The sequence below is a fragment of the Morone saxatilis genome, unplaced genomic scaffold (genome assembly GCF_004916995.1).
Source record: "Morone saxatilis isolate NCDOM2014 unplaced genomic scaffold, NCSU_SB_2.0 Contig6, whole genome shotgun sequence".
In the NCBI taxonomy this organism is placed as follows: Eukaryota; Metazoa; Chordata; class Actinopteri; family Moronidae; genus Morone; species Morone saxatilis.
The window spans coordinates 7,747,346-7,759,417 of record NW_023340206.1 but is presented as its reverse complement, the minus strand read 5'-3'; the positions used below and the strand labels follow the sequence as shown (position 1 = coordinate 7,759,417).

General features: G+C 40.9%; 1 protein-coding gene across 1 annotated transcript in view; it reads right to left on the bottom strand.

The window, feature by feature from the left end:
* The window catches only part of LOC118339742 (transmembrane protein 47-like), a 15,200-nt gene that overhangs the window by 752 nt on the left and 2,376 nt on the right, over positions 1 to 12,072 (bottom strand). Inside the window, exon 2 of the mRNA XM_035677454.1 lies at positions 3,192 to 3,332. Coding sequence (XP_035533347.1) covers positions 3,192 to 3,332 — 141 coding nt within the window. The remainder of the gene's footprint in view (positions 1 to 3,191; positions 3,333 to 12,072) is intronic.

Genomic DNA, 12,072 nt, shown 5'->3' with positions numbered 1-12,072 from the left:
CTAGCGCCATCATAAGGTCAAAATCTTAATTTGTCCAATAATGTCAGTCTCTTCTATACTTTGCATACCTAAACATCAGCATGTCAGCATTGTCACTGTGAGCATGTTGTTAGCATTTAGTTGTGCCGAAGCCTCATAGAGCTGCTAGATTACAATGTCCATATACTGTAAAAGCTATCATGACATTATAATAATGTGCTTTCTACCCCCCCTGCGGCGCACATCCACGATTGTAAGTGGGAAACCTGTCTATAATCACCATAGAAACTAGAGCTTACATATCATGAAGAAGATGAGGAAGGAAGGTTAGAAAAAATAAAAAGTCATTTAAAATACAGTGTAGTCAGTATCTATATTTAGTATTGCTATTACAGCAAGATACCAGCCTGGATGCCAGCTGGAAGAAACAGAAGGGTTGTAAATGTTGGAAATATATATGTATTTGGTAATTTATCAATTTTAAAACAACAGCTGAACAATAATACAAATATGTGAGCCAACATGGAAAAAAAAGATATTTGTTCTCAAAGATTTACAATGGTGTATTACACAGTAGGAGGTGAATATTTTATTTATATGTTAATTATTAATTATTGAATGCTGAACACACTTCCTCTGATGTAAAAGGAGTTTGCTAAGTTTAATTCATGTTAATGGGATTTGGTTGCATACACTATTTTCTTTTACAGTCACGTACAAAACAGTTTAGAAATACTGGAAAAATAGCAGATATTAGCATCGACTGGGTCGTGAAGAGAGTCCATGCCCGGGGGGAATGTCATTTAGCTCTGTTTAGTTCATTTAGCGCATTTTAGAAAAACAAAATAAATCAAACTCGATCAGGCAAGAGGAAGGAGAAAAGGACGAAAGAGGGGAGAGGAAGGACGGAGGAACTGCAGGACTGCGACAGAGGAGAAGGATCAGAGTTGGACTAATGGGTCAAAAGAAGCCGGACGAGTTTAGGGAGGGATGGAGGGAGGATGGGAGGTGAACGGAGGACGGGGGAGGGAGAGAATGGGCAGAGAGATAGATGTTTAAAACGGGAGGGGGGGGAGAGAGATGGATGGCAGTGGAACAAAGGGGAGCACATCAATCGTTTCTTCAAAGGGAATTCATCTTGTGGGAACGTAAACAAGCTCTGGCACTTTCCTGCATGGGAAAAAAAAAATGCTTAATACAAAAAAACACGCAAATATTAAAACAGATGGTGTTAAAAACAAGCCTTAAAGAAGTAGCTGGTGGTTAAGAAGTGTGTATGTGATCTATCATTCACTGAGGGTCCCTTTACCCTTCACCCAAAAACATTTTGCCTCTGCGCTCGGCTTTTAAGATGTGCTCCAGTCACGGAAAACAATGCATCTTGACAGCCAGTGTTTTTTGTTTGTTGATGTTAAAAGTATTCATAGATTACAGAACTCAGTTTTCCAAGCTCTAGAATTAAATAATATATAATGACTTTAGCTTGAAGTATTGACTATTATTGAATCAAAGTGGTGCATTTTGACTTTTCGCTCAGTAAAATGCTTTAATGAGAATATGGGCGTTATCTTGTTTGGGTTTCAATCCAACAAACAACTTTATGGTAGGAATCAGCCTTGCAAGAAAACCTGATTAGAAATATCTTTTCAAAAGCTTTTTATCGCTTTTAACTTCCATCTTTTAAAGTCACTTAGTGCTGTTAATATTTTGAAGCCTCTATGTGTATTATTTTTTACCCGATTGTCTTTCAATTAATTCTGATGGCATAAGTTTTTGTTTGTAGACAAACAAGGAAATCCTGTTAAAACTTAGCATTAGAGGCGCCCATATGCAAAGCCTGTCACTATCTATTAAAGGCAATAAAAGCCCCCTAAATATATATATAAAAAAACAAAAAAACAACTTAGCATTAGTATATTGCTGTCTGCATCTGTTATATCTTTATTATTCTACCATAACAGACATTACAGTGTTACTGTCCAAGTTAACAAGTGAGATGCCACCAAAGTTATAGCAGATTGTTTATTTCTGCCTTCAACCTAGAATTGTCCATTTCAAGGGTCAGATGGACATGAAACACTCCTGGCTGCATCATTAGTTCATGATGTGAGAAACTGTATTAGAAAAATCTTGTTCTTTGAACAAAAACAGTCAAACCAGTGCACAAAAAGCCCACAAACAAACTCCTACAGTGCACTCAGGTATGAAAAAGATGATCACCAAGCTTAAGCAGGCTGAAAAACAATGTTTTGCCGCCCTCGCTGGTAGAAGGTTGAAGAAAAAAAACATGATTTCTCAGGAATCTTGTGTTTCAATGCTCAATAAATTGGGGATATTTTAAGGAAACGGTTGAAATGAGGCTATTCTCCCTTCATATGTCCATATGTATTTAAACTGGAAATGTCACAGTGACTGTTTGCTTTGCCGAAGCTAAAGACAGAAAAGCTTCTCCACCATTACAGCATGCAAAATTATTCTATTTGAATGAGCAGTCAAATGTCAATCCAGACATAATAAGGATGTTTAGTTCCAATCCGTTGCTTTTTTTATTCCTCTCACATGCTTTGAAAGTATTTTCCAGGAAAAAAAGACTCCCAGTTCATAAAAACCACAGAGCTTCTGTAAATCTCAATCACTTTAAGTTAAGAAGATTTCCTCTTTACTGCTGTATCTCACTTCTGTGGCTTGCACAGTGTGATTGAGAAAAAAGGCCGACAGGCAACACATCCAGCTTTGCAAAATGAAACATTTCACGCCTAAAAAAATGAAATTTTCCAATTATTCCCGGGAGGTGAGAATGGGGAAAATGTGGAAACTTGACAGTTGTCCAACTTGAGATTGGAGCTGGCTGGGGAAATTAAATGGACAGGCGTGACACTCAGCTCCGACCCTGCTGGGCCCGACTCATGAAAATAAGATTTTCTCTAAATTAGTTTGAGGGAGAGAGGGATTGTGTGTGTGTCAGTGTGTGTGTGTGTGTGCAGCCTGTGTGCCTGCTTAATGAGTAAGTAAGGATTATCATTTAAATGCATGTCAGTTTTCAATGTGATTACCCTGCAACCTTCCAGTTACCTTGTCTAAATTGGCTAATTAAGTGTGTATGTGTGTGTGTGTCATTAGAGTGTGTATTTTAGCACATAATGAGTGTGTGGCCTCCGACCCAGGACTGGTATAATTGTGTGTGGACTAAAGTTCATTGTGTGTGTGCTGACCTGCAGCGAAAAGCATGAAGGCGACGGGTGCGTAGAATCGCCGCCTCGTGCCGATGCACACTGCAACCAGAGCGACCAGGAATGACATCAGCACCAGGGCTCCACCCCCTAGCAACAGGGCCAACGTAGCAACCTGCCAGTCTGGAATGGGAAGGAGGGAGGAGAAGAGATGAGGGAGGAAGGTGGACAGAGAAAGTGGCAAGACGAAAGTGAGCACGAGAAAGCAACATACATACAACATGTTGCATAAAAACATTTAGAGAACATTCATGAATAAATGCATACCAGAGCTAGAAATGAATTGCATGAGACCTTGAGGGTGGCCTGGGAGGAGAGACTGAGCCACAGGAGACTTATTATTTTATTTGACATTTTATATTCACCATTAAGTATGTTGATTAGAGGGAGAACGTGGGCGGGGGTGAGGACAGAAGGAGGGTAGGTATAAAAATTGAAGGCATGGACATTGAAATAAAAGAGAGACAATATGGTGAAAGAAGGAGGGAAGGAAGAAGAAGAGCGCAGGTACATGGAAGAAAGGGCGGGATGGGATGAGGGATGAAGAGGGAAACAAAGGAGAGATGCAACGAGGAAAAACTGGTGAAATTAAGGAGGCGTGAATACACAAAAGCGGGAAATGGAGGAAGAAAAGGAAGGAAGGAATGGAAAAGAGGATGGAAAGTGAAAGGAGAGAGGATGGGATGAATTGAAGGATGGAGAAGGGATGAAGCGAGGCAGGGGGACAGGAGGACAAAGATGGATGGGTGGAAAGGGAGGAGAAAGTTAAGAGAAAAGGAGAAAGATGGGATGAAGAAGGTATAAAATAAAGGCTGTGGAAAGGAAGAAGCAAGGAAAGATATGGTAAAGAAAAGGAGGAACAAAGAAAGAGGAAGGAGGGAAGACAAGGGATGGGAAGAAGCAGTGGATCCAGGAAGGAAAGAATACTGAAAGGTAGAAAAACATGAATGAAAAGGAAAGAGGGAACACATGAAAGAGCAAAGAAGGAACAAATGAACGTGCGTAAGGACCACAAAAAAACAAAGGGAATCGAGGAACAAAGGGAAACTGAGGGGAAAAAAGGGAGAGACGAGTTAAACTGAGATGAAGAGAGGGTTGGTGGCGAGGAGGCGGCGAGCGTCTCCGAGAGGGTGATGTGCGATAAAAGAGGGGAAACGTGCAAGTGGAGAGGCACAGGCATAATGTTACAAGGACAGAGAGAGGGCAGCGTGAAAAGTAATGCCAAAGGAGGAGGAGAGGAGGAGGAGATGTGGGGGTTGAAAGTAGAAGGGAGAGGAGGAAGAGGAGAAGGAGTTGAGGAGGGCGTGAAGGGGCTGGGGACAGAGCAGCGCTGAGTGAAAGTAATGAAGAGAGAGAGCACTTAGTATACCTGAGCTGACAAAAAGCCTTGGCTAAAAAGCCTGGCTGGCATGTTATCAAAAACCTGTCTGCATTTATACTTAGGGAGCACCCTGACGCACTCTGAAATAGCACACGCAGATACATGGTCACATGCAAAGACACACCCTAAACTTGGTGCCATATATCACATCAAACGGCTGCAGACACGGTCGATAAAAAGACTTGACATATTTGGACAGAAAAAACTGAAGCGAAGAGTTGAAAATGCTTCAATTTGAGCGAAACGTTGTGACATATCCCGCGGGTTGAGGAAGCTAGCCTTACTTAAGCACACAGAAGGGGAAAAAAGGGAAAAAGAGACACTATTTTGTTATTTCAGGAGTTATTGAAGGTGGAAAACAGCTGTCCTGTCCCGCAAACCTGCATCCTGTCAGTTTGCATGATTTATTCAAAAGGGTTATCTTCTTTTTCTAGCTTATGGTGGCTAATGTTAGCAAACTTAAGATACATGTTGCTGTGTAACTGTTATTAAAGACGTCAGTTTGCTCTCAACTTGTGCTATTATACGTTTTAGCCTGCCACAAATAGACATTTCAATGAATCAAGAGAAATTAAACCTGCCATTAGCCTGCAATCGCTGCTTGTGGCCACAGTGGTCACTGTTGAGCAATCATTACATTAGACTCTTTGTCCCCTCAGAGGTCAGCGCTGTCAGTTAGTGTGTCAAAGTTCACTTCTTGATTTCTGTGTGAAAAAAATCTCATGCAGATCCGCTGTGAGAAAATCCATTGACCATGTCAATTTCCACTGGAATGGATGGATTTCACTGCGTAATTTCTCAATTTTATATGCTGGTGTGACCACGCACGTACACACACGCACACCTGGTCCTGTGATCCATCTGGGCTCGGAGGGAGAAAAGAGATTTGACCATTTTCTCTAACCTTTCCTTCCATCTGTCTGCCTTCACACTGTGATCAGATGTGATGTTGTCAAATTGGCCGAGCTCCTGTAAGCTGCTATAAAAACCTATTTCTGTACTAAACTAGTAAGTGCTATGTTACAAATAAAATATATAAAATAATCTGTATTCCTTGAGGACATACAGAAGCTCTTAAAAAGACAAACTTCAAACTGAAAGCTCTGGATAAAAAACATCAATGAACCGTATCTGATGCCGAAATGTAACTGTCAGTACAGATGCAAAACCAATGCACACTAGTTGACATCAGCAGTATACTGCCAGGCTATCCAAGTGAATTAATTTTTTTATTTTCCAGCTATTTAAGGTGGGTAAATACAGCCGGTGCCTACATTTACTAGCGTGGTAAAAAAAGCTTATGAAAGATGGATGGTGGAGGGGGAGAGATAAGGGAAGATGAGAGATTTAGAGGCAGAGGGAGGGAAAGAGAGATGGAGATAGAGGTTGAAAGATGAGATGCAGAGGTGGTTAGTGGGAGGCAGAGAGGGACGGAGGAAATTAAAGATGAGAGAGCAGGAAGAAGAGAGGAGAGATAGATCTTTGGTACAATCAGAAGCATCTTGTAACACGAATGCAAAGCAACAAAATCAAGTGCAGGTCGTTTTCTGGTCAAACGCCTATTCAGCTTTATTAAAATGCTTCCTGGCAGCAAGGTATACACGAAAGCCCACTAAATAGTTTCTAGCCTTTGACTCTGATCTGCCTGAGTGGCTTTGTGCGCACATGTTTGAGTCTGTTTGCTTTATATTTTAGTTCAGCAAGAGCAACAACACTGAGGCATTTCTGTTGCCCCCCTGGGTGTTGCCCAAAAAGGTAGCCCCGTATAAGAAATGCAACAAGGTACACAGGAGTGGAGTGAGGGATGAGAGACGTTGAGGGTTAAAAACAAGGCTCAAGTGTTTTATCATTCATTCATATTTTACACCCCTAAAAGCACAGATCGGGTTTTGCTCTGTGGAAGCAGCCACGACCAATCAAAAGTCAGCATGAAACGGAAAGGCTTCAAATAACCAATCAGAAGTGAAAATAAATGTCAGTCTCAGCCGTAGTTCAATGGGAATCACATCTCTCTCTCTCTCTCTTTCGCTCTCTCTCCCTCAGACTGACCCATACACACATATTTCTCACCAGAGTAGATTGAACTTTTGTAAATGTGTGCTCTATCAGTATGGAGAGGGATTTTGGTATGTGCAAATGAAGCGTATGCTGTATTTAGACTATTTTCACTTCTTTACCTTGCAGTCAGACTGCCATTTCTGATGGGAAACTGAAGCAAGACTGTATGTAACTAACCCTAACCCTAACCCTATGTATGTAACAGTAAGCCCTGTTTTGGAACTCATGTACAAATGATCGTAACTAACACGTTTACTGTAGAATCACTGCACAGATGGAGTCATATGCCATCAGAGATTCACATGATAACATGAGAACAGGAACTGTTGTGAAGCTACAAAAAGTAAAATAATTTAACTGATAAGTAACCACTGAATCATTATTTTTATTTTTATATAGCTTTTTGTTTTGGAGTAACTACTGCAGTAACTTACACTCTCTAGAGACACAACTGTTGCAAATGTCTCGCTCCCTCTTTCTCTATCTCTCTCATTGAGACACCGACACACACACACTAGCTTTAACTGTACAACTATCTTTGCTGTTTTATCTTTGATGTGCATACAATATGCAAAGCCCTCTCTTCAGATTTATTTTCATACACACTTTGGTATATGTAGCTTGCAAATTAGTGCTTACCACTTTTTCACACACAGACACACACTGTTCTGTGTTGTGAGAAATACCTCTTGCTGTAATGTGACCGTGTGCCATGTGACAGGATTACTACACTGTCACATTTTTTCTATTCAGCGAAGTCACTCCAAGCTGTCTTGCTGATTAACCACTGTAGTACTTTAGGTCCCTGCATCCAGAAAAAGAAACCATCAGTCCTGAAGCTGCAAATGTAAAATCAAGAGTATGCACATGACATTGAAGGCTGCTTTAGTCCTCAAAGCTCAGAAACAACCCATTACCAACAGATACCTCTGAATCAAAGACATTAAAGGGTTGGGTCATTGCTCATGTGCCATGAGCCAAAATAAATAAAAATGAAAGGCTCAGAATTGGCTGCTGACAAAAGCAGAGCTTCAGGGTACTGTAAGGGCGCACAACTGCCAGAAGAAATAAATAAACGATAAAACAATCCAGAGATCTGTGCTAATTGTGGATGTAGAAGTGCCCTTTATGCTTTTCAGTGGATTATGTTCACTTGTATTTCTCTCCGCTCAGATCAACTTGTTAGCAGAGGGTCACACCAAGAAAATCCTACGTGATTTTGGCAGAGCTGGCAAAGTGTGGAGACCTTCATGAATTACTGCAATAAGATATAACATGACTGACTTTTCTGAGCTTTCGTGCACACAGCTCCTGAGATTCACTGATTATACAGTGGGATCCTCTGAAGTTCCACAACTCTCCAAATGCAAAAAAAACATGCTAGTGTCATAGCTGCAGGAATGGCAATGTCTGTCAATCCACCACTTTGGACATATCGCCACAACTATTGAAATGATTGTTATGAAATTGTCATTTAGATTAGATTACATTAGAGTTTATTAAAAGTCAAATAAACAGCTTTAGTTAGCTTAGTGATTTCAACCAACCATCCAAAACCCAAAGTAATTCAGTTTACTGTGTCAAAAGTGTTGCTGATTGCAGATGATCCACTAATCAATTAATCGTTTCAGCTCCAAAATAAACTTCACAATGTAGACAAATTGAAAATAATCAGCTTAAATTCTGAAACCCCCAGGAATGTGATTTTGAGTGTTTTTTTGGGGGGGTCCTCGGTGTTAATTAAGTGGTCCGAAATCCCTTGTGTTCAGCACAGTGGATTTAAAAATCTGAAGGTCTTTTTTTAATCCTTAGGTTTCATCAAAGACCAATTTAATAACCAAAATATGAAAAACTGTTTCCAAGTGAACATAGCAGATTAAAGTTTAAAAACAGGTGCTTCATTTAAAAAAATATATATAAGTATTGCAAGTGAATACCAGAGGAATAACTGTATTTAAGACAATTTTGTTCTTTTATGTCCATATATAATAATTCATTAATAATTTAGAATTTGTTTATTTTAAGACGCTTTATGTGCTGCAACATGCTGCTGCTGTCATGGTGCAAATGCTTTGAAGAGAGCTTGATTTGCATCCACCAAAAGGATTATGTGTGTTTGGGCACTTGCACATCCATTTCCCTATCATGCCTCCAGAGTGTGTGTGTGTATATATGTGTGTGTTTTGGGGATGGCACGAGGGAGCTGCAGGTTCCTGGCTATTCCCCTGTCTGTCTGCCTGCCACAGAACTGAATGCCACATCATTTCCCATTCCTCGTTCAGCGGCTACAAATAGAACGAGCGTCTCTGGGGGCTGAGCTCACTGAGAGGAGAGATGGAGGCAGTGGAGAGGATGGGAGGGAGAGGAGGGGGGTAAGAGAGGAGGAGAAGAGGGAGAGAGGGGGAAAAGGGGAGAGACCTGACCCCGGAGAAAATGGAAAGGAGAGATGGAGACGGAGAGGGCTGAGGAGGATGGCGAAATTACAAAGGGAAAATGATTAACGTTAGAAATGTAACAATGAAGCCTTCAGGGAGGAGAGGGACAGAAAGGAGGGAAGAGAGGAAGAAAATGAGACAAAAGGGAGTGAGGAACAAACAAAAAGGAGATAGAAAAAGAGGAATGAGAGGAAGGCAGAGTATTGAGAAAAAGACAATTAATTTAAAAGTACAGATGAGAAAGAGCCGGGGAGTAAAAGCAACGGATGGATCGATAGACTGATAGAGAAAGATGAGAAGGGCAGAGAGCGAGGAGGCATTTATGGAGGTTTTTAGGACTTCAGTGGTGACTGATCTCAAATCTGTGACAACAAAGAGCGACGAATGTGGGTCAAAGCGGGCCAAAACTGACACCGCTTCCCTCTAAATGTGTTTAAAATCAGATCAGTCAAAACTGAGCAGCTCTTTTGGCATTTATTCTAAAATGTGTAAATATTACCACATGCAAAATTAAGCTGAAAAGGCCAATTTCAAAACTCTGAAGAGGAGGAGGAAGAGAAAACATATTTGGTTTCCTTGCTTTTTTTTAGTATCTCTGGCTGTAACCAAATCAAACTGTGAGCCTGGGAAATCTTCTCTCAAGGTCAGGTGAATGACAAACCTATTGGTGGCGACGGCACATCTTTCTGACTGAATACATAGACACGTTTGTCTACGTGATTGAGTACAAAGCGTGAAATCGGAGTTGCAAGAAAAGAGGAACGGGAAAAGGAAGGGGTGGGCGAGAGGAAGCGCGGATGAGAAAATGAGAAAAGATGGAAAGAACAACAGGAGGGATGAATGAATACGGGAGAGCGGGAGGAGGTGGTTGAGCCTGACAGGAGGATGTAAAGAGTAGAAGAAGTGACTCCGAGGCAGAGAATAAGAAGAGAAAGAAAGTAGGTTGGCTTTCAGGTGGAACGTCTTTGGGTTCAAACACCTTTTCAACAGAGCGTGTGTGACAGGTAGTGGTTCCCCTGATGTCTGCCTTTAAGGCCAAACGCCCACTATAAGAGTTTTTATCTGAAGACGTGTCCTATTTGCCAAACATGAGGGAATTGAACTCTAGGATTTCTGCGCGGAGCCGACTTGATCTCATACGCTGGCTGGTTGTCAACTATCAATCTTTCTGTACTGTCATGAATATCAAAAATCCCTTTCGCCCTTTTCAGACATTGAACATGTATTGCTTCATCTGTGTGTTTAAGTGATGGCTGTGTGTTACGGCTTTAGTCCAAGAGCCATAATTACGTGTGATATTTGGCATCTTAAACTGGATCACGCGATCAATTAATTTATACATTTCACACAATTAAACTCAAATACCACCGCTGTCATCGGGTGCCACAGGATAATCAATCATAGGAAGGTACAGTAGCTAGTTACACATAAATAAAGAAGTGTAGTTGCCTAATTTGCAGCAACCCAAACTGCATGATGTCCAGGAGGAAAAAAGACATTATAAAGTACTTTAGCAGGCAGCGCTGTACTGTAAGTCACTATCTTATTATGCACCGCCAAATCTGGCAAATAAGACGCAACGATCTGTTTACAAACCTTAGGCTATTTCTTGGTGCAAGCTATTTTTCAGAACATTTTTTTTAACAAATTATGCTTCTAAAAAGTAACTGTGACAAAATTACCCATTTTAAAAAGTGATGGGGACATGTCCCCAGTGCCCCCAGTGGAAATAACACCAATGTATGTGCATTAATAATACAAGCCTGAAAACCAGCCAAGCATGGATGCCCCACGTCAGCAAAAAGCCTGTCATTCGATGTAGTTAGATTTAATTTAACCCTCACAGAGTTAGCTCTGTAATCATACAACCATCTTGGGTTAGAAACACAGGAATGTGTCCTATATACCATCCATCCAACATGACGTAAGCATTGGATTCATGTCCAGCTGAGGACCTTTGTTACGTGTTATTCCCTGTCTCTCTTTTCCATCGTTTCCTGTCATCCCTGTACAGTCAAACCTCTAATAAAAAGCCATAACATGCTCCATCCTACTATGTGTGACCTAGTGAGATTGCTATGACTTTTACATAGTGGCCCAGGCTCTTACTCAAACATGAGACCGACAAGTTAAACTGCCATCACGTACGAAAGGATACACACGTCTGCGAGGGGCTTCAGATACTTATTACAATGTACGCTATAATTGTACATGCTTTAACAAGGAAACTCATATTCCAATTACTGCAGCTGGTATTAACACAATAGTTCTGTTCTATTCAGCACAGTGAGATCATTGCTTTATGCCTTTGATTTTCCATTTCACTCCAATTAATTAGAAGCTACACTGTGCTTGTTGTGAACTACAGATTTCTTACTCTGATTGAGGTATTAAATGGTCTGTCTGTGCATACATTACAGCATTTTGCTTGTTGCTGTTGTTTAACCCTGTGATGTTCTTGAACAAGAAGAATGAATCCACACAGTATTCACAGTATTCTTAAGGCACGGTCATATCAGAGAGTGCTACAGCAAACTTTTTGCATGACTGTGCATATTCTGTTTACTCCCTCCTGACATTTTGTTCGCTATTTCTATCAAGACAAAAGTTACTGAAGATGGAAAATAAAGCTTAGGTTAGCTTAGTTCACACTTTTATTCATGAGACGAAATCCATCGAGTCCTGTCTCTGAACCATTCCTCTCTTGTATATTCAGTTTAGTAACATTTAATTATGCAACACAGCTAACAAGCTACCATATCAGCATCGTCCATTTTCGACTCTTCCGCTCTCCTTCCCCTCAAAGGTCAGCACTGTGAAGATGGTTTGCTATTGGTCAATTTACAAGTCACCAAAGTTGAACTCTAATGGATGTGAATCCATTGAAATGAACTGATTGGCGCCCGGTTACCTCAGTGGGTAGAGCAGGCAACCCATGTACCGAGGCTGAGTCCTTGCTGCAGCGTCCCAGGGTTCGAATCCGACCTGC